We start from the raw sequence: 22,961 nt of genomic DNA on the forward strand, positions 1-22,961 counted from the left end.
AACAACATACATTGAAAATTCACTACAATCTCAATAAGATGAAGGGCCAATCTGAAATCAAGATAAAATTCAAAAAAGACTAGGGAAAAGTACTATGCTTAGCAAGGGGAGTCATGTATGTTACTTACAAACCAGCACAATAACTAGAGTTAGCATGATGTTATTGGGTGGTGAAAAAAACAGAGCTGAGATGTATTAGCTATAGGATAGTAGATAAGACATAAAAGCACAGTTGTTCTCCTTTTCCCTCTGTGATAGTTTGGTCTTAGCTGGAGGGCGGGTCTGCTTATGAAAAACAAATTGGGCAGGGCGGGCAACAGGAATAATAAAGGCCGAAGAAAACATGATCTGTGAGGAAAGGTTGAAGTAGTTGAGCTTTTTTAATTTAGAGAGAGCGCAAATCAAGGGAAGGCGGGGTAACAGATAAGTTATAGAAAGGACAGTAGTCAGATGTAGACAAGCTGTGTCTTGTAGAAAGGACAAGAAGAAATCAGCTTAATTTGCAGCAGAAGATTTAGGATGAGTAATAATCTGTCCCGTCTAAAGGACAGTGGAACGGGCTACCTAGACTACTGTGTATGCTGCCTTGCTCTCTCTCAAGGCATAGAGCGGCTTTTAAGAGCTGCTTAATAACACAAAACAAACATAGCCATCACAGTGCTTTTGCAAAGTGCTAGCAGTCTTCTCTCGGCATCCTGAAGGAGAGGGTCCATCTAAGGTCCATCTTAGTTTGAAAACGCAGAGCACAGCCTGTCACTGGTCCTTCCCTATCTGATTCGATGGTCTAATCTGGTGTGGCAACCAATATTCCTAAAGCCTTGAGATTCTTTGAGGGGCAAAATGGTTACTCATTTTGAAACAGAACAAAGCAAAAGTGGTTTTGACAGGTGAAAAAGACAAGACAAGATGACAAGAACTTTTAAAAGAATTGCCTTGAATCCTGGCTACCTCAGTACATGGACGCATCTCCTCTTCTACCCGTTCCTCCAGTTCCTCCGGCTCCAACTGGCAACTCACCTGGCCCGGCTGACGAGCCTGTCTGAGGGTTGCCAAGCCACTGAGTCTGCAGACAGGTGCCCCCCTGCCCTGGGGCTGCCTGGCCCGGCAGTAGCAGTGCAGGCAGGCAGGCAGGCAGGCTCATTCCTCCTGCCCTGCTAGGGCAGACTTTCCTGGCTCTTATTCTGAAACGACGATGTCAGGCAGCTCTCGCCAACCGATCCATCAGTGCTGGCTGCACACTATCATCCTGGCTCTGGTACCTTTGCCTGACCATCTCCGATCCGATGCCTTCTTCCAAACGGAATATGTTTTCCGAAATTCTTTTGTCTGCCATCAGCCTCCTGCTTGCTAATTTGCGGTATTTCCTCTGCTCGTTGATGCAATTCATTCCAGGTAAAATGCATAAACAGATCCTTGTATGCCATCGTCTCGGAAAGGGGTTTTCTGTTGCTGGTAGGAGCTGCTGCTGACACAGGTCAGTAGAGCGATTTCATTTCTATTGATCAGAAATTAGGAACTCAGCAATTTGAAGTGTTTGTTAGAAGCCAGAAATTCTTTGTGATTTATTCTATATTTGAAAAGATAAATACGAGAGGCAAGTACGTTGCACAGATTCCCTCGGATTACTAGCAGATGCTGATGGTATAGAGCTGGAAAACCAGTAGACAGCAGATTCTCTCTGTGAGGGAGCCCGCTGTGAGACGTGTAAGCAAGCTGTGAAAGGGAGAGGATTGTTTAGAGCAGCGACATTACTGAAGCTTTGATTTGAACATACAATTGGGAAACTACCCCAAGGGATTTTGTATCACCACCGAACTCTGCACTTCGTGCCATCATTGCACAAGTTGTGCTGTCTTTTTTGGGAGGGTCTAAGAGAGGGAGATCTGTTGTCACAAAATAAGAACCAATAAAGATTGTGTCAGAGAAAATCCACCCCTGAAGTGTAGAATGTATTTCTACAGGTGTCTTTGGGAAATCAACAGATATTTCATATGCAAGAGTATGCACAGTTCACAGTTGCTTTTCTCCCTTACCTCCCTTTGACAAGCCTTTCTGCACTCCTTTTCTGCACTTCTTTTTCCCTGTGTTTTCTGTCACTTTTTTTATGTTCTTTGCTTCTCTGCCGGTTAGCAAGGAAGTGGGTGGCTGAGCCCCTCACAATGGGAAATCAACAAGCTAGATGCAACAAGGAGTCACGTACGGGGACTTCCCAGCAGACACAAGGCAAGTGCAACAACTTCAGTTCAAGTATCAGTGTGGGACACGCAGGTGAGCTGAGGGGTTAAGCCCTGGTGAAGGCGGAGGGTGACGGCTAGAGTCTGGATGGCAGAAGTCAATAGCTACAGCAACTTCAGTTTGGGGGTGGAGGGGTGGGGAAAGCTGGTTTGCTCGCCCTGTTGTTCCAATCTGTGATTTACAGGGATCAGAATGTGGCCCATATCTTGTACCAGAGGATTTCCGAATCAGCTGTATGGTTAGTCTGAATTTGCATGGATCCTCATGGAAAACAGAATTCTTGCTTCACTCTCCCTGCTTGAAGAATACTAACTGTGACCATTCTCTTTGCTAAAGTCTGCCCTTAAGTCTGGTCCTGGATGTCCTTCCGAGTCGAGCAATGAGACTGTGCAGTTGCATGTGGAGACAAATGTTGGTGGTCCCTGTGCCTTGGATTTGAATACGTAGTTTAAAATCAAAGTGGATTTGCTATATCCAATGTGATTTCAATTTCACGGCTAGCAAATGGCTTCTGTTTCCTTCATCCACTGTTAAGATTTTCTGTCCCACCCACTGCTGTTTAAGTACAATTTAATGTCTGATTCATTGCTACCGTACCCAAAGCAGGTGGGGTAGCTTCTTCTGTACAGAAACTTTTTCAAGATCCTTGTTTTGGTTCTACTGTTTCTGGATATGAATAATCAATGCTAGGATGTCAGTTTGTGACAGGCAGAGAAATCATGGCATGCTGCTCTTTGAATGGAAACAGTACATGAACAAACAATGCCAGGCTATGATAATGCTGTAATAATTGCTTCCAGTCTTTAGAAAAGATCTGAGGAAAAAATACAATGCTGTATTTGGCGCTGCCTCTACTCTGATGTGTCAAAGGAATTTTAGCTCTTAAGCCTATTTTTAAAGGTTTGAGATAAAATGGAAATCATAGTCCAGAAATGAGATTTTTGAGATGCAGGTTGTAATCTTGTGCTGATTTTCAAGTATTATGTTCAAGCAAATACAGTAGTCCCCATTGGGACTGTAGTGCCTTTGATTCATTGCTTATTCAGGTTCTCTTGTCTTGGAGTGTAGCCAGAACAGTAGAGCAGAGTCAGTATTTATTTACATGCTGCTCAACATTAAAAACCAGGCCGTCTTCTGTCTTTTGGAGAGATTAGTGTCCTCTTTGGTGGCTACGTGTTACAGTAAGTTAAACTTTATGACTGAGCTCTTTTCTGAAGGTGGTGCACCTTTATTACAATTGCTCATGGACAGTGTATTCACGTAGAAAGTGTTTGTGTTCCATCTACTCAGTGTGTTTCAGAGTAGGTGCAGATAAATGTAACAGGTTTTGGTACTAAACTATGATTAAATTTGGAGGGTAGACTTTATTCAGATTTAGTATTTTTTTTAATAGGGAAGAAGTGTAGGATGTGCAGCCATGGTGTTTTTTTTTTAATTTTTTTTTTAAACGCAGCTATGGTCACTCATGGATTAGCAACAAAACTGTTTCCTTTGATGTGTTTATTTCATATGGTACTGTCCTGCATATGTATTGCAGCAGCTTGATTTTTTTGGAATGCAAGCCTTTTCTGTGCTGACATGGGGGAATGAGTTGCACTAGACTTGCACTTCTGGTCCTAGCTCCATGTGCTAATTAGTTTGTGTTGTTTGCTGCTGCTGCTACTGATGAAATCTCAGTACCTTGCACAGATAATGATACCTTAAAAAAAAAAAAAGGTCAGGTTGCATGAAGTCCCTGCAAAGCACCTCTGTGACCACACCCACCCATCCTTGCATTTCTCCCTGCATTGCTTCGTAGTTACTAAGGAACTCCTGACATCACCTTGTTTCCAGATCCGACCAGTGATCTGCAATACCAAGGCAGTTTATGTAATGCAAGCGTAAGACATTTTTTTGTGTTGTGCTGAGTTTAGAGGAAGTCACTCTTTCTTGTCCTAAATCTCTTCAGAACAGACTCACCAGAGCAATCCTGCTTTGATTTTTTTTTTTTTTTTTCTTGCACCCCTCCCATCCTCCTGGCTTTTCAAAATTGTCCAAGAATGACTCATCATGTTTCTGAAAACTTCTGTTTTGACTCATCTGAGTATCATGATTTGATTACATTTTGCATGCATTACTGTCAGGCTCTTCAGTTCATTTGAGTGCTTCCCAGGAGGAAAGGTAGTACATTATCTTGCTATGCTTGTTTCTTTCTGTCTGGTCTTGATGTCCCAAATCTGGCTTCTTTACCCGGTGTGCAAGCCAATAACACGCAGAGCAGAGGTTTTTCCAAGTTTATTCCATTAATACGCAGAAATGGCGTGCTTGTCCCAAACTGGGAGCACACCTTAGTTCAAAAAATCTCCCCTTTTATACCTTGATTATTACATATGCAAACAATTAATACATATTCATTGTTATTCTCTTTAATGACTGGTCAAGATTTCTTTGCTTACCATGTAAATGAGTGTGCAGGCTCTGTCTTCTTCTTCCATTGTTCTCTTTTGAGTAGGTGGTATCATTTGAGTAGGTGGTCAATGAGCCTGTGGTCATGATGTCCCCCTGCCGGAATTACCTTTTACCCACTTCTCCTCTGATCTTGGCAGTTCCAAGCGGTTTTCTCAGTTTGCTGAGCAGGCCTACAGTTCATTGGTCTCTTGACAGGAATACCCTGCTTATCAACAATGCTACATTGCCTGGTGGTTAGTTCCTCAATTGAATCATAGATAAATCATGTCTAGTTACCATTTCTCTATTTTAATATTAGGTAAATAATTAAGTAGGTTTGGGCAGTATAGAGGACTTGAGCAGCAGCAGGTTTCCTTGGTTGCTTCAATTACATTTTACATTTCATTTTCCTAGTTTATGTCACTTTTACTACAACAGTCTGACGGGACAGGGTATTAACTTACACATTCTTGTTTTATGTGGCCTGTTCTCAGACACTTTCTAGACTGTGTCTTGAAACGAATCCTATCTATATGGATTCTAACTAGATCAGATTTCAGCAAGGATTGCTAAGATGATCATGTGAATGGCAAGGTTATCACAGGAGAAGAAAACAAAAAGAACTTGGCTTGCTTAGCTTAGGAAGTGATATGATTGCTCTAAATATAACATGTGGTAAACACAAGAGAGGGAGAACTTCCAACGCACGTAACAGTGCTGACAGAAGAACAAAGGGGACAAACTGCCATATGAATAAAGTCCTTCTGTAAATTCAAAGGATTTTTCTAAGCATCTGGGCAATGAGCAGTCTTCCAAAGAGGGGATAAGTGCCAGGAAACATAGTAACTTTTAAGATAGAGTTCGCATATATGACTTTCTGGGACAGTGATTGGGAGGAGATGAGCTATAAGGTCTTTTCCAGTCCTGTTCAGGCTCTTTTGTGAAGTTTATCTTTCTAAATACCCAGATGTAATTATGCTGCTCTCCAGGAAGTTTCTATGTAGTGCCATCCTCGGTCATACCATCTTTGTTTCTGCTTGGATGCAACAATATCTCCTTAGGGACACATTGCTCTCATTTTTTCTGCATATTTTACGTCTTTACAAACTTTAGCTTGGCCACCTGAAGTTACTTGGCAGTCAGCAAGCAGGCCACGTATTGGTTGATATGAAAAGCCTCTACTTCCTTATGTCTCAGGAAATACTCCGAAGCACTAGTGTTGGGATCAGATTGAGTGCTTCATATAGGATTTAATCAGAACTTAATTGAATTTTAAGAGGGAGAGGATGTTGGTGGTTCGAGGTTAATTGCTTTAGCCCTGCATTTGAATTCTTTATCTAGCTGACTTACCATATTAGAGATCTAAAGAAGGATTTGAGGATTGGCAAGCCGGAGAACTACATTGAAGGGATCTTGCAATTTACCTTACTGCATGCTTAACACCCATCTTGTCTGTAGGTGTTCTAAAGAAGCAAGCTTTGAAAAATGCTGTCTGCCAACTCAGTTCTTTTGCAGATATTGTCCTGTCTGAAATAGCAGATTTCCTCTGTAGATGTGAACACATGGTTTCAGAGGCTCACGGGTAAATTGTGCAGCAGCTTCACTTAATCACTTGGATTAAAGAACGGCGACTAGTGGTGAAAGTGACCAGTATAACCAGAACACACTGCTACATCAAAAAGTCAGAATGAAGTTCACTGTCAGTCTGGACTCTGCTTAGTGTGTGCTCTTGTCTGTGGTAGACCTGTTTCAGGAATACGTTTCTATATGCCATGCTGTCCTTTTGTATCAGTGTTCCACTTACACCTAAATCTTCATCAGTTCTAGTTTAGTTCAGGGCTCAATGGTCTTACGGTGACGATGGAGCTGCGTAGTAAGCCAGCTCCACTGACCTGTGGACATGAAGCCTGTGATAGATGAGGAGGTGATAGCATTGGGAAGGAAGGCAACAGCCTGTAGACTTTCTAGGTAAATCCACCTCTGCAGCTAAATGGATTGCTAAAACAATCCTTGTGTTGATGAGGCTTTGCAAGGCAGGCTACTGGAGCCAATAACTAACTGTGTGCTGTTAGCACACAGCATTCCAATCAGTTCACGCTTTCTTGACTCTTTTGTCCTATAACTATGCCTAATAAGGGGGATATTGCATTCAAACAGGAGGCTCCATCAGAAATTATCCTTTTCCGCTGTTGCTTATTTACTTACCAGGTAAATCTGTTCAATCTGTGTTGTCCTGTCCTGTAAATGTATTTCAGCTCAGTTTCATTTGTATTCTTCCCAACTTCCATTTTTTGGGGGGTGTGGGTTTTTTTGGTTTTGTTTGTTTGTTTTTTTTTTTTTTTTTTGTGCAAGGGTAAAAGCCAGCAATTGCCTTTTTGAGCGTCTGAAATCAGGTAGTACTGGTGAGTTTGAGATCTCACCTGTACACCTTTCAACAGCCCATGAGCTTCTGGTCTACTGGATTTTGCATAATGCCTACTTAGCAGAGTCCTCCCTGGGCAGTGTAGAGAAATCATGAGAACCTATATTCGACAACCTGTATTCCAAGAGTTTGGGTTCTTTAACATCGTGTTCATAACATTTCTTCTGTAACAAGCTATGGCTTGCCTGGATATCCAATCTGACAGCACAGAGTTGAAATGATCCATATCTTTAATTGCAGTGCTCCAAACCTCAAAGCAGTGGATGGTGCTTGTCCCCGTCCTCTGTGTTCAGCTTGCTCTATGCGGTATTGATTTTTCTTTCCTGTGTTTTTTAGCTTTTGCAGTAAAGGACTTTACAAAAAACCTTTTCTTACTTTGCTAACAAAAAGGGAGAAAATCTGGGTCTACAAAAGAATCAATAATGAATATGGCTATAAAGATTGAAGGCCAAACACTAGTGACTGAATAGTAGAAAGACTTTAGGAAAATTTCAGATGCAGCAAAAGTAAAACAGCTGGCAGTGTATCCTGCTTGAGTATCATGACCTTTTTCTGATGTATTCTGTGTTACTTTTCTGCACTCTGCTTTATGTTTGGAAACTCCTCGGGTGGTGCCTGATTAGATTACAGGTCCTGGGAAAATCTCCCAGTGTGTACAGTCTCTTCTGTCTCTTTTAACTCACCCATGATTGTGACACCAAGGTGGAGTTAGAGTATGTTTTAGAATGCAGTTTTTCTAGCTGAGGTGCGCCCAGCTCTGCCTTGCTTTTGGCAACATTGTCATATAAAGGCACTACTTTACAAGGTGCCTTATTACATCTACCTGCTTGTGGTTTTGGGTTGCAACAGTCAGACTAGCTCCTTTCTGTCACTTTCTTCAGCAGGCTGCTTGTCAGAAATCACTGGGAGATTATTTTTAGTGCTCCCTCTCAACATTACTCTGTGTGTCATCCCAGTTTGGAATAGATTTTTTTTTTTTGCAACTTCATAGGTTCTTACAATAAATATACATGTGTTGCTCTCGGTTACTTATTGAAATGAATTTCAACTCTAAGCTTCTTTACTTAAAAGAAAAGTTCTTTCCTATCATCGCATATTTTATTCCCCTTCTTTGGACTGCAGAACAGGTGACTCTAACGGATTAACTGCAGTAGAGTTAAATCCAGTGGATTTTCTGCTCCCTGTGGATGTGTGGGGTATTATGGGAACACAGCTTTAGTTTCAATATCCACTATAGCTTGGCTGCTTGCAGAATGCTGAATGTTATTCTCCTAGACATCCAAACTCAAGCTCTAGCGCTGGTCTGTTCATTCAAGTGAAAATCTTAGTTACCTACTTTTTGTTCTTGCTGCTTCTTTACAGGTTTAAAGAATTTCCTGCCGAGCCCATCAAAAGAGCAAATCACCTCCCACGGCCCCAGGGGTTTGCAATGCATCTCGCCCTTAGTGCAGACTGTAGAGGAGACTCCTCAGCCCATCTCAGCAAAGATCAAAGGACATATTCCCAAATGGATTAATGGCAATCTTCTGAGGAATGGTCCTGGGAAGTTTGAGTTTGGCGAGGAGAAGTAAGTCCAGGTTTGGTGAGTTTGTCAAATGATTCTGGTCTGTGGTCTGCCTAAACCTAAAAGGGACTCCCCCGAAAGTCTCACAGTTTGGTGCACTTTGTAATTTCTTTTTAAGTAAAGCAAGGAAGAAATGCTTATGTTTTCATTCTTTTAAGAACAGTTGCTCTCTCATTGGGAAACTCCCAATGGGCTCTGAAAATAGGAGCATGGTTAACTTATTAAGGTTGGAGAAGCTGTGTCACAGAGAGGCTGTGACCTACTCAGAATGATATAATGAGGAAACAGAGCCAGGGATTAAAACATCCACACTCCTAGCCATTTGTCATTAACAAAAGTCCATCCCACGAGCACTCAGAAATCCAGGGCAGGATTTGTAAAGTTGATTGCACTAAATTGTGTGAGTTGCTTTATCCATCTAATTTTAAAAATAATATATAAAAATATTTCAAGAAGGCAACTACTGCCTTTGGCTTGGAATCTGCCATTCTAGCTAACTGACAAATCTAGCCCTTTCTGCAACAAAGCTGATGGCAGCAACTGGCCAAAGGTGATCACCTTATCATATTTCCAGAGATAGACCATAATGTTTTCTCAAAGCCTCAGAGATTTCTCATTTTGAAGAGAATAGCATCCTGCAAACAGCTGAGAGCTAAAGGCTCCTTGTGCTGTTGGGCTTTCAGTTGTACAGTAAAGCATAATTTCTATTCCCTATGCAGAAGTCTTCAGAGTGATTGGTTTACCAGTATAGATTATTTCCCCTAAAAGCTTATACATAGCATTTTCAGAAGTCCCTCATGTCCACATTCAAAAGTAAAATAGGAGGCCCAAATCTCACTGAAAGTCAGCATCTAACTTCAGGTCCCACAGCTACAAAAACGCTTGATTTGTTTCACTCAATTTCAATGTTTTCTCAGACTCATCACAAGGCTATGCATGTTTAAGTGTTCATGGGATCAGGGCATTAGCTTTTACAAACAATAATAAACCCAAAGGCAAGAGGGAACAGTATAGGAGAACATGATATAGTGCTCAACTTTTGTCCTCTTTTTTATGTCTTCTTGAAGATTTAACCATTGGTTTGATGGCATGGCCCTGTTGCATCAATTCCAGTTGGAGAATGGCACAGTGACATACCGGAGCAAGTTTCTGCAGAGCAGTTCCTACCTGACTAACAGCCAGCACAACCGCATCATGGTCTCAGAATTTGGGACGCTGGCAATGCCAGACCCATGCAAGAGTGTCTTTGGGCGCTTCATGTCACGCTTTGAGATGCCACGTAAGAGGGTTTCTAAGAGATAAGAAATGTTCTGAGATTTTCTTGGGGAACTTGTGGTTATGTTTAAAGGAAGATGTGAGGAAGCCTGGTAAGCCTATTCTGAGCCCATGTTTTCCTTAGAAGAAGATGAACAACTACAACAACAACAACAAAAAGCAAGTTGGTGTCAGACTTAGCTGGGAGAGGCACATTCAGGTTAATGTTTTAGTGCCACTTCAGCTCACTCGATTCCCGAGTTTGTTGCAAATTTCTGACAGAAATCTTTCCCCAAAGAAGATCCTGTGCAGTCCTGATAGTGAGCATTACAATCTGCCATTCTACCTGAGACACAGCTTTGCCCTTAAAACACCTTGCCTTGCTAAGCTTGTAGGGTAAGTGGGCTAATCCTTCCCTTCCTGTACTAAGATGCAGGAGGTGATATGAGTAGGGTGAGAGACATTATCACACAGGAATGGAAGTACCATTACCTATAGGATTCTGTGTATGTCAGGAAAGAAGTAGGCTTAAATGCAAGCAAAGTACTTTCCACTAAAATCAGAACAGACCTAAAGTTTGCAACTTATTGCTCACTTGTGTGACCATCTTCTCCTTCCTATTTTCCCTGAGGACATAGATCCCACCCTGCCATGTCACCTGTTCTCTTCAAAGGTACCTTCCCTCATTGGTCTGCCTAGCTCTCCAACTCCCCCCCCTCCCCCCCCCCGGCTCTCTCAATAGATTTCAGAACTGTCAACATCACTCATCTTCTTTCCCGAGCTCCAGCAGGTTGTTCCTGCACACCCTTGCCCATTTGACTGTTTACGCACATGTAGACTATTCCTCACTACAACATCTGTCCTCCGGACTTTTCCTGTACCAGCTTCAGGCTCTGTGTTCACCACACACAAAATGTTCATTTGGGGGAATCGCTTTTTGCTCAGCTCTTCTCAGCCACCTGGCTAGTGATCCCCAGCTCCCCTAGGAGTAGCAAGAACAGCTCTGGCTGTTGTGCAAGTGTAGCTCCCAAAAGGCATCTCCCTGACTCAGTTTTAAAGAGAATAGGGAAGAAGCAGCGTTCGCTGTGCAAGGCCTGTCACACAACTAGCATCCCTGCCCTCCCCTCAGCCCAAGTCTTGCCTCTCTTGTTTCCAATGCTGTAAATCAAACATGGCACTCTTCATGACTGTCAGAGGAGAGGACATTGGCTAGGGAGGAAAAGGGGAGGGATATGAAGAAATAAGATGTCAGAAACAAAGGGCACACAGAAGTATGAGGATTATCTTGGCTTCACTGTGATTTTCACAAGAACCAGTCCTTGTCCTTTTATCCTGAACTTACCTGTGCAGACAGTTTCCTGAGTGCCTTTGTAGATTAGTGAGATATTCCTAATCAAGCACAGAGGGATTAGTGTCATTGCAAATGGGTTTATTTGTTTAAACATGTCTAACTTGCTGTAATATGACGCGAGCTTAAACAGAGCTGTGTACAACTCCAGGGTTTCGTTTCAGAACCAAGTGACAATGCGAGCGTGAACTACGTTGTGTATAAAGGAGACTATTATGTCAGCAATGAGAACATCTTCATGTACAAAGTGGACCCGGAAACGCTTGAAACGAAGGAAAAGGTATGGGCAGATGGGATAGGGGGTTAGCTTATGGTATAGGAGAATCGCTCCTTGCCATTTCTAAGATCAGCAAGGGGGAACCCAGATTCCAAAAGAAATGATCAGTGCGGCTCTGGGCCATAGCCATAAGCATCTCTTCACGGTGTGCTCAAGTCCCTGAAAAATCTACTTAGCAATAAGGCAGCCCTCGTGAGTGAAGATTCAGTCACTGCCCACTGTAGCAAGCAAGGGGAGAGACAGATACAGACTCATTTCCGTTTGGGTACAGCTGGCGTTCTTCCAGAGCGCTTGCTACTTGTCTGGACTTGTCTGTACCTACCAGTGTGTGAAGAATGCAAGTGCATACAGGAAGAAGTAAACATCACTGATCTCAGATACGTATTCTTGCCCTGTCTCTTCATTCTTCCTATCTGTTCCCTTTATCTCCTTCTTACACCCCCAGCATTAAACAATCCAAAACGGCCCTTCAAAGGCTTGACTAAAACCTCTGTTGCAAAAGGGTGGTGAAGTCAATGTAAAGTCAAGTCAAAGTTCAGCTGCCACTTTATTTTCTCCCATGCTAGCAAATGAATAAAAAGTCAGAATAGAAGTCTTCCCGTATGTTCAGTGCATCGTCTCACAGGACTGTGGCTGTATTTGAGGGAAGAATATGACTTGTGAAATGACAGCATAAGCTATGTGTCCTCCTGCCTGCATCCTTAGAGGGGATTTGGGTATTTGCTGGGTTGGACAACTGTGAGAAGGACTGAGGAAGGATTCTGCCATTCCTGAGTCATTATTAACTACTGTCCCTGTACGTTACCACGAACTATTTAATGCCACAAAATACCAGACTCGGCATACCCTCAGATCTCGAGGGAGGCATTCCAGGAGTCCCTCAGGATCAGTTGTGAGTCATGAAGAAACTCTGTTTATGAAGTATAGGATGCTACTTGCATATTGAAATGGAGAGTTTGACTATTTGCAATTTTATCTGTGTTTTAAACCATAATGCAGTGACGAAAAGATGTGTGGGTATTTTTAGTTTGAATGTTCAGCTCTGTTGAGCCACCTTGTCATTAAAAAAAAAATTCCCCTTAAGCTGCTTTTTAGATGCAGACTGTTATTTTTTGGTTAAGGGAAGAAACGGAAGGAATGATTTCACATTAAAACTCTCCGATTTGAGATCCCTTAAAAGGACATAGTTTTCTAAGCTTCCGATGGTGTAGCACTGTTTTCTACTGGGTCCTTCCAAAGGGTCTCAGGTTGGATACCTGAGAGCCATTTTTTTAGATTTTTGGAAAAGAAGCATGTCTTCCACGCTTCAATGTTTCAATGCATGGATTGATCTTCCTCCAACTTTTTCCTGTAGACTTTCTTCCCAACACATCCTCTCCACTGTCTGAGCCCAAACTACACCCTAACCCAGGCACTAGGAATACATATTAATAGTACTCACAATTGTACCTTTGCCCTAACTGTTCCTTTTAGCTGTAGACAGTGAAGCTAAGCTATTTTCTCTGTGAGGAGAGTAACCACTGACTGTCAATTAGCTATCGGTGCTTTCAAAAAACTTGGTGATTTTTTGGGGCAGTGACTGTCTCTTCACACGTCTGTCTCTGGTTATTACATGGGGTCCTTGCTAAAATGCTCATATGGGCAATGTTCCCCCATGTCAGCGCTTCCTGCCATTAGTAATGTTCAAGTCTCCCGGAGAAATGGCTAGTGTTATTAGTCCCATTTTACTGGTAGGACTAACACAGAGAGAAACAAAGTTAATTTTCAAGGATTTCAGGAATATTGATGGCAAAATGAAGCCTTAAGCCCAGATCCCACATCAGGGCCGTAATCATCAAGCTATTTTTCCTCAGACTTTCATGAAACCAACATTTTGAAAGACTGTGGCTTGCTATAGAGCAAGAGGAAACTTCTGTACTGACTGAAAATCTTTGGCATTTGCAGGTAGACTGGAGCAAATTTGTTGCAGTGAATGGGGCCACTGCTCATCCTCATTATGAGTCTGATGGGACAACGTACAACATGGGCAATTCTTATGGGAAACATGGTAAGACCGGGCATGACCAGGCCTGGCTCATGGGCAGGGTGTACAGGCTGCTTCTTGCTCCTGCTTCAAGGAGCAGTTGTTGAAGAAACTTCAGTGTCCAAAAAGACCTTGAAATTGCTGTTTCTCTTTATGTCAAAATGATGGCAAACCAGATTAGTTCTTATTTCAGGGTGTCGATCTGTCCCACAAAAATGACTTCTCTCAGCAATTATTTTCAGATGCTTCTGACTCTGGCCTGTGAATATCCAACAGATTCCCCTCTTCCTCTCCCAAGCTTTGATGGAAAACAGGAGAATGATTTTTAAAGTCCCATCCAGTGTTGAAACCTCACCTGAAGAATTTTGACAATTAGCCACACATTTTTCCACTTACAATAATTGGCTTTTGATAAGGACCGTAATGGTTTATACAGGAGAGAAGGTGGAACTTATTACAGTGACCTGGCTATCTTACAGCAAAGATGAATTTTCTGGGATATTTTTCTTCTTCCCAAAACTACGTGCATTACATCTAGTTGGGATCTAGTTACATCGGCACAGCTGCTCAGAGCTAGCATTCACTGTTAGTTACATGAAAGCCTTCTTTTTCAGGTGCCCGAGGCCTTTGAAAACAGCCACTGCCCTTTATTATGATACCTCAGGCTGGTTCCTGTTCACTGAACAGTTGCCCAGTTTTGATGATTTTTTATTCTTGTTGTTTTCATTTCCTTTTGGCTTTAGCAATATCTAGCTTTGCAGCACATGACGTTTTCAGCTGGAGAGACCAAACTACAGATTATTATTCAAAGGTGCCATTCTTCCCTGCTCAGATTTATTAAGTGAGCATCAGTCATCACCAAGGCTCAAAGTTTTCATTTCCTTTGATACACAAGCTATGAACTTGGTTTTCTTCCTGCTCCTGTTGTTATAGTATATGCTGACTTAACATAAGGAATGCATTGCAGACAGTAAAATTAGATGGCACTCTAGTAGACTGAGAAGATCCTTCTACTTCCTTTCAAGCTTCTTTTTTTTGCTAGGCAATCCTCTGTTGGTCATTTTATTGACTTGATAACTGGCTTTTTGTTTTCTGCTTAATATAGCTATAACTGTGGTTCCTAGTATTCTGGGGAAACAGAAAGGAATAGAGCCTGTCTTTAGTTTCATGAATGTGGACAGACTCACATGTCAGCGGCATTGAACACCCTTTCTCCTTTCCAGGGTCTAGGTACAATATCATTCAGGTCCCTCCACAAAAGTCAAACTGTAGTGACACGTTAGAGGGAGCGAAAGTGCTGTGTTCCATTGCTCCAGTGGATAAGATGAAACCTTCCTACTATCACAGCTTTGGTAAGAATGCTTTCTATCTCAAACTCTTTGGATTTAGCCTACTGTGAGGCAGAAAAGGCTGTTCACTGCCCTCTGCCCCCGAGATTTTTTTATCGTCTCATTTGCCTAATATTCGGATGATACCTCTCTCCTTCGCTTTTCAGGAATGAGTGAAAACTACATAATTTTCATTGAGCAACCCATCAAGTTGAATCTTTTGCAGATTATCACTTCCAAACTCCGTGGGAAAGCCATTTCTGAAGGGATAAGCTGGGAGCCTCAGTACAATACTTGCTTCCATGTGGTGAATAAGCACACTGGGGAGGTAGGTGAATCTGTGGCCTTTCCAGCAGCTGTACAGCTGTAACTGGAATCTTAGATCCCAAGAGAAGAGTGCTGGCTAGCAGCCACAGATAGCTGTATGAATCAATTCAGAAGTTACTGCAATATAGGCTTTATAAGCATGGCTGCAGGTTTATTAGAAATGGGATTACTTCATGCATTTTTCTCTCTATTGATTAATTTCTTTGCCAGCCCTAAAACAACAGGCAGAAATAAGCAGTTTGGGGTTCCTGAGACTGCAGCACAGGGACCGAAATGCAGTTCCCAAGTACTACAGAATATAAAATGGTCAGTCATAGCCTGGGAATGCTGTCATGACTCCATCCCTATAGCATCAAGGGGCCTATTCTGGGCTGCTTTACATTTTGGCTTTTCTACATCTGGTTTTGCCTACTTACTGGCTTAAAGGAGCCATGCTGCACAAGAGCAGAAGACAAATACCAAGGAATGAGTGGGGAATGAAATGGGGGAGAGAAGAGAAAACTCTCCAAGGTGTGGCTAGGATCTTTAGAGAGGAAATTTAGGCTCTCTTATGGTCACTGCAGGTGCTGCCAGGGCAGTGGTACAGTAAGCCCTTTGCTACTTTCCACCAAATCAATGCCTTTGAAGATCATGGCTGTGTGGTCCTTGATCTGTGCTGCCAGGACGATGGAACAACTCTGGCTACTTACAAACTTCAGAATCTGCGGAGGAGTGGGGAAGGTCTAGATCAGGTAAGATCTCTGCATTTGTGTTGCGTAGGATCTGATGGGGCCTCGTGCCGGTTGAATTACTTTTCCAAAGCAAGGTTCAGGTTAGTAGAATGGAGAACACTATGGGGGACCACAAGGTGGAGGATGTGAACTGAGGAAAGGAACCATGACTATATGGAAAAACTGAAATTATGATCTATTGATATGTTGGTATTTTTCTTTCCTTTTAAATCTCTTATCAGATAATCTCCATGAAGCGTTTCCTTGAAACTTTTAAAACTGGTGTGTGACACAGATCTCCATCAGCCTGGCAGAATGTACTTCTGTTTTAAAATCTTGTTTGTAGAGATACTCATTTTCCATATCCTTGTGTAATAAAAATTTTCCCCCAAGAAAGTATGCAAAATAAGTTTTTGCATGACTTTTAAAGGGCAAAAGAAAAAGAAACCATTTACTTCAGAAAACCAGCCTTTATTATGTAAATCACAGAAATACAAATAACACAGAGACCTCTACATTGTTCCTCACATTCACCTCATGACAGCATGTACTCTTAAATCACTTATTATGTCCAACGGTGCCAAAAGTACCATTTAAAGGCATGTAAGAGGCATTATTTTGCATAGGTCATACATTGGAAAAGTAGGGGTGCTTTCAGTTTCTTGTAATGCAGATGTGTTTATTGGAAACCCACCGTATTGTGGGTGGAGGGCAGGCATTTCTACAACATGTTCAGACAAATCTGAACTTCCTCTGTCTATGTTCTGAGCTGTCTAGAAGCAAGTCAGGTCTCATCTGAAAAATGTATAGTTGTGTCCCTGTAGGGTCATTTTTTTTCTGCTTTCCTTTGTTGTTTTTTTTTTGCAAAGATGTGATGAACATTAATTCAGGTACAGTATACTGTTAGTAGGACCATTTGCTTTGCAAACTGATTCCAGCTTTTGTTCAGCCTTCTCTGAGCACAAAAGAGCTATAATTTGATCTGTCTGAAGGTGTCCTTATGTCAACATTAGGCGTGTTTCCAACACCCACGTTCTTTAACTGACAAGTAGCATAACCATTAAACTGTATACACACACAAGAGTGCAAGTCATTTCAGAACAGATTCTGAAATTTACACTGCACCGAAAGACTAAGGCATGCCTGAGCATGATTTGTCTGTTTTCCCCGAAGCAGGCTTAGTGCTTTGGCTTGCTGACCAAACCATATTTTGTCTGGCAGAGGTCCTCAAACAGTCAGTTTACTGTGGCTACATAAAACATAAAAACTTTAAAAGAGGGTTTCAAGATTAACACATACGATTAAAGTGAAGTTTCACATTGAACCGATGAGTTACAGATTGAAGTAACTGAAAAACACCAAAACAGGGTCCTTGCCACCTATTTTACTTAGAAGGTTTAGTATTTGGAAGTATTATGGGTTCTAACCTTAGCTTCAACAGAAGTTTAGTGTCAATGGTGGAATTATTTCTCTCATGCAGCCCACTGAATGTCTGTCACGCTGGGGTCTGCTCGTTCGCTCTCCCCTTTGCTCCCCAAGTAAATCCACCACTAGCCTAGACTTCCCAAACATGAAGTCTGTGTGTACCTGAGAATGGAAGAGCAAAAACAACACAGGCTAACTTCAGGCACTGAACTGAGGTACAGTAGTCTTATTCTGCTCGCCTTATCATCCAGGGGAGAGGAAGACTTCTCCAGAGACTGATGTAGAGCATTTAGTCAGATATTTCCAGTCATCCTCCTTTCATTAATTTCACAGAGAGCCAACATTTACGCTCTGAGATTAACAGCAGGCAGTTAGGTCGGCAAGAAGGGCCTAAGTCACGCAGTCAGTGGGGCATATGTGGAGACGCTGTAAAAACAATCAATGTAAGTCTGTTCTAACTGAATAAAATACAGAGCAGCATCTGCCCCAATGCTGGGTTTGGAGGATAACTGGGTGATTTGCCTACCCAACTCAGCATTAATTACCGTGAAAGCAATGCTGACCCATTTAATTGGTTGTCTTTGTTTTCTGCTGCAAGTACTGGAACAAGCAGAGCCCTTACCAGAACTTGGCAAAACTCCTAATAGAAAGAAGAAGATTTCAGGGGTGGGAAGAATGTCTAAAACTTCAGAATTGTTCCCAAAAAGGGCACTTAGCCCGAAATGCCACTCTCCTCTCTCCATCACCATAACTTTCTGTCTCTGTAATAGGTTTATGACTCAATACCCCGAGCTTTCCCTCGTCGCTTTGTTCTCCCACTGAATGTGAATTCAGACACGCCTGTGGGGAAGAATCTAAATCCACTGTCTTATACATTGGCAAGGGCTGTGAAAGATGCAGATGGCAAGGTATGTATTAAAGACTTACATAACTGCATTTATGGCTGTGGTGAGATTGCCTGCAATGGATATCGTCCTGTGCTGTTATATTCTCAGATCTTGTCCACCAAGCAAGCAAAGTTTGGTCATTACTAAGACGGAACTTAGTGTTTTAGTACAAAGACTACCACATTGCCTTAAATGAGAGAGCAAAGACAGATTGTGACTTACCAAAAATGCCCAAGTAGATTACAAGCCTTTACGACAATTGGCCAAACTTCAGCTTCTTAATTGACAAAATCCTCCATGCTTTCACCTGGGTACAGAACTGCTCTTTGCTTCCAGCTCTGAACAGCCCTACAGAGTGGCATTCAGTGGTAGAGAACACATGTTGTCCACTATGAGTGGAGTCCTCTCTGCGTGTACTTTGTACATCAGATTGATGAGTACCGGACCTGGAATTTTCTGAGCTAGGAGTGCAGATCGCCTTTCTCCTGTTTTTCACACTAGACTGATCCTTGAATTTTCCAAGGTCTGCGATGATGAATCAGTTCTTTGGGTGAAACAGATAAGAGAGATGGAATTGGTGCTTCCACCTGCCTCAGTACAATGTCAAGCTCATCTTTAAACATTTCTTCTCTACAATGGTTGGGCAGTGGGTTGGTGGGACCAGTCAGGTCTTCTACCCAGTAAAAGCTAAACTGACACTCCTATAATGCATACTTCTAGGTCTGGTGCACACATGAAAATCTCCACCCTGAAGGCTTTGAAAAGGTTGGGGGCTTGGAGTTCCCCCAGATCAACTACTCTCGGTACAATGGTAAGAGGTACCGTTACTTCTATGGATGTGGTTTTCGGCATTTGGTTGGAGATTCCTTGATCAAGGTTGATGTGGAGACCAAGAATTTCAAGGTGAGGCATAGTGAGATTATCTTTTTTCAGCAATGGGAGTCATTCCACTGAACTGGCCTTGAAGATACATCATTTGGCACTTTACTCTTTGGGTGTCCTTGTTCAAATGGGTGTGAGGTGAGATTCCTAATTTCATCTCTCACCTAGCACCTTATGAATGTGACACACTTACCAAACAGGAGAGGATATCACTCCAGGTTCCTAGACAGATGACGGAACAGAAAGGGTTGGATACAATATGCATGTATCTTCCCGGCCAAAGAAGAGTCGTCTCTTACCAGATGGTACAGAAAATACCCAAGTAGCAGAGGCAGTTGGAGATAAACTGCCAAAGTATTTATGACTCAGGCAAGAAACAAGGTTTAGGATATTTCCAACTACAAACACAAGCTGGGATTTTTCCTATGTCTCCCTTAAGCAGGGAATAATGATCTCCAAACAGTTAAATGCTTATAATTCAGTGACTTTCCTGGAGGCTAGAGAGAGTTAGTGATCCTCAGAAATAGACACCCGTTTTAATTCTTCTGCTCTGGGTACTCATTTTGCAGTAAGAGTGCCCTCTTTCAGCACAGCTTTGGGGTGCAATAGCAGCAGCAGCTATGCCCTCAGGAGGTGATGGTGATACATCTCCTCTCTGCTGGCACGGCACCTCTCTTCACAGTGCCTGGGCGCAGCACGGTCTGTACTAGGGTGGTGTCAAGGTGGCTGTGCCGGCTAGGATGATGGTGTTTCTTGAGCTGCAGCTTATACCCATGCCAGTGCAAACTGTTGGATGAAATGAGTAATAAGAACCCTTTTCACTGCCTGTTTGCATGATGCCTGGCACAATGGGCATGCTGTCACAACACTGACACCATCATACTACTGGAAACAAAAGAATTAATTAAAAGGTTGAACTATACGTTTCTTGGAGCACAGAGTATTCCTGGTCATCCTTGTGAGGAGCACTCCAACTTGTAACACTGCTAACTGTAGTAGACACATATGAATGAAATGAAACACATCCATACGTTACTGTGCTTCCTAGATTTGGCAGGAGGATGGATTCTACCCATCAGAGCCCGTGTTTGTGCCAGTGCCTAATGCCACGGCTGAAGACAGTGGAGTCATCTTGTCTGTTGTGGTCTCCCCCACTGAGGTAACTTACTGCTACTCGTTCGTCAGTCACATAGTACTAGGTATACTTTCTAAACCACAGAACTGAATTTGAGGCTCTCTGACAGATAGTTCTAGCACCGTGCTCCCCGAGGTGTGTGCCTCTGCAACTGCCAAGCACAGTCAGGCAAACTTCAAGTAGAAGTGTACCTTGGAATGTCAGTGTTTCTTGAGTGGCACCTGTGACTATCAGTGCTCCTGGCCAGTTGTCTTACTGGTTTAGTCTGTTTGGTCTGGTTGTATCTGACCATATGGCCTGGTTCTACATTTGAGCTCCCTTGTGGGTGACAGATGCAGTGGGTTGGACAGTGGAATGAAGTTCAGCCTGGGCATTCATTCTGGCTTTCCTTTCATCCTGCAGAACCAAAGTGCTTTCCTGCTTGTCTTGGATGCAGAGACCTTCAGAGAGTTGGGGCGAGCAGAAGTCACAGTGCAAATGCCTTATGGATTCCACGGCATCTTTACTTCCCACTGACTGAAGACCTTGTCGCCTCCTGTAACTCAGGGCCAGGTCAAGCTCAGAAAGAAACCTCTGCTTTCTTTTACCTCCCACCTTTGCATTATGCCCTGGATGAAGGAAGTGCTTTTTCTCTGTCGTAACCTCTGAGTTACTGCTCTGTTCCTAACAATATACAGCAAAGGGTATGAGGAAGGCAGAAGCCCCTTCACTCACACAGCGCACTGCTTTATCTTAATTTTCTGACTATCCTGATAGACCAGTTAGCAGCAGTTCACAAAGGTTGCCATGCATAAGGCTTGCAAGGGAGAAAATGGAAACTATGATGACCATTACCTTCCCTTGGTAGCAATGCACTCTGAACGGAAGAGTATCAGGGCTTAGGGCAGTGACTTTGGCTGAAATGTATAAAGCAGAAGAGACGAGTAAAACCAACTAGTAACATGTAGGGCCAATGAAGGGATGTCATTTCACCCCCATTGCATAAAGATTGCTTTCAGCGAAGCCCGAAGCCCAGAAAGTAAACGCAAACATTTATGGAAGCTGTACTTGTAGTGCTTTTCTCTGTACACTAATGGTGCCCTCAAATAAAACCTTGTGAAGTTTCTTCCTTTCTTTTCCTACCCATGGCCAACTTTGTGCTGTGCCACAAGAGGCAACAGCTGCAACCCTGGCACACACCTTATTATGTTCCATGGTCTTGTAGACATGCATGACATGTCTCCACCGTGCTCCTGCTTAAACAGCATAGCTGGATACAGCTCTGATGATTAACATGTCCTGCCTTCCTCCTAATTCAATCCGTACAAAACATGTAGAATGCCATTGTGGCCTTGCTATCCCTTTGCTCTGAAGCTGAGCAGATCAAACTCAAACAGTCTCTTCTACGCTTGCTTCCTCATCCAGGCTCCTACAGTTCTTGAACTCTGAGGCGTGGCTGGGTAGGTGTGTTGAGGGAAGCCCTCTATAGCAGTTCACTTGCAGGGTCTGCCTTTAAGGACACTGTGAAAAGTGAAGGCTTCCAGGAGAATGGATTCCCCTCCTGGCTTAAGGATGTTTCCTATTCCTTCATTTTAAGAAGCTTGGAGAATGTTTTGAACCACTTCCTTGAGCAAAAATGAGCCCCTGTGCCCTAGGGTTTGAAGGAAAGCCCTGTTTGCAAACTTGCTTTGCTTTTTTTGCCTTTTTTTTGACTCCTGATGTTCCAGAGGCCAGCCAAGGCAGAACAGAACCAAATCGGAGCTGACTCACTCTGTCCAAACAGCCCAGCCGTATCTCCTCTCTGACCTTTCTTCACCTTCCTTACATACCTTGGGAAAAGACAAGGGAGAAAAACAAAGATGGTACGCCAAGGGCTGTACAAGGGCTGCAGCACCGTGAGAAGGCAGAGGGAGAGGCTCGTGCCAAAGCTGATCACACAGAGCCACTAGGTGGCAAACACCTCCCGTTGCTGGTGCTCCAGCCCTGCCAGCCAGCTGCCTGCTCTCCTCCAGCAGGCCTCCTGTTTCTAACTTGCCATGTCAGCCAGGGAAATTGCCCTCCTGTAGGAGCTTCCAGGACTGGAAGCTGAATGATGCTAAGGAAGTGCTTAATGATGGCGGGTAGACTTCTGTCGCCATTGCTGCTCTTCTTTCAACTTCTTTCTTGCTGAGGTGAGAAGAGGAAAGGCAGTGTCAGAGGTTCATGTGCAACCTGGTGTGAACTGCGTCCAGCCAGAGTACCCAAGGCAGGGCTGTAGATCAATAGTTCAGGGCAAGAAAGATGCCCTGCAGTGCAAAGTCCGTGCTGTGTTTATAAGGCTGCGCTTCAACAGCATGCAGTCCTAGTCCCTGCCTGTGTTGTGTGCGCACAGGCTGTACTCCACTACCTTAGGAGCTGTTTTTTTTCCTGTTGTACAGAACTTGGAGATCCTGCCCCAAGTCTCAGAGTTTTCCCACTGACAAACTGGCAGATACCCTCTGTTATCCCTGGGGCACCAAGAATTCCCAGGAATTAGGGGAATATGTTGACACAGTTACCTCCATTCAAACCCTTGCAGCACTGAGAAATCCAGGTTCTACCCTCTCTCCCAAAGCTTTCTGAAAATCACCACACTTTATGGATTCTTCTACTTGAACTCCATGAATGTTATTACCAGAGTGCACTCCTTCAAGTCTGCCAGGTTCATAACCATCCCAGAAGTCAAATTAGTTTGCCAGGGAAGAAACTGAATCACCAGG

General features: G+C 43.0%; 2 protein-coding genes across 2 annotated transcripts in view; one reads left to right on the top strand and one right to left on the bottom strand.

The window, feature by feature from the left end:
* Positions 1–22,961, bottom strand: part of CRYAB (crystallin alpha B) — a 278,708-nt gene that overhangs the window by 108,282 nt on the left and 147,465 nt on the right. The window lies entirely within an intron of this gene.
* BCO2 (beta-carotene oxygenase 2) lies at positions 1,284–21,320 on the top strand (the record flags this gene model as incomplete). Its single annotated transcript, XM_082493840.1, has 13 exons — positions 1,284–1,392; positions 2,131–2,223; positions 8,447–8,651; positions 9,716–9,927; positions 11,415–11,530; positions 13,472–13,574; positions 14,774–14,902; positions 15,046–15,206; positions 15,769–15,936; positions 18,111–18,248; positions 18,948–19,130; positions 20,158–20,268; positions 20,647–21,320. The coding sequence occupies 13 exons, from the start codon at positions 1,284–1,286 to the stop codon at positions 20,758–20,760; spliced, it is 1,842 nt and encodes a 613-aa protein (XP_082349966.1). The 3' UTR covers positions 20,761–21,320.

This window comes from Vanellus vanellus (genome assembly GCF_965231255.1).
Source record: "Vanellus vanellus genome assembly, chromosome: 21".
Classification (NCBI taxonomy): Eukaryota; Metazoa; Chordata; class Aves; order Charadriiformes; family Charadriidae; genus Vanellus; species Vanellus vanellus.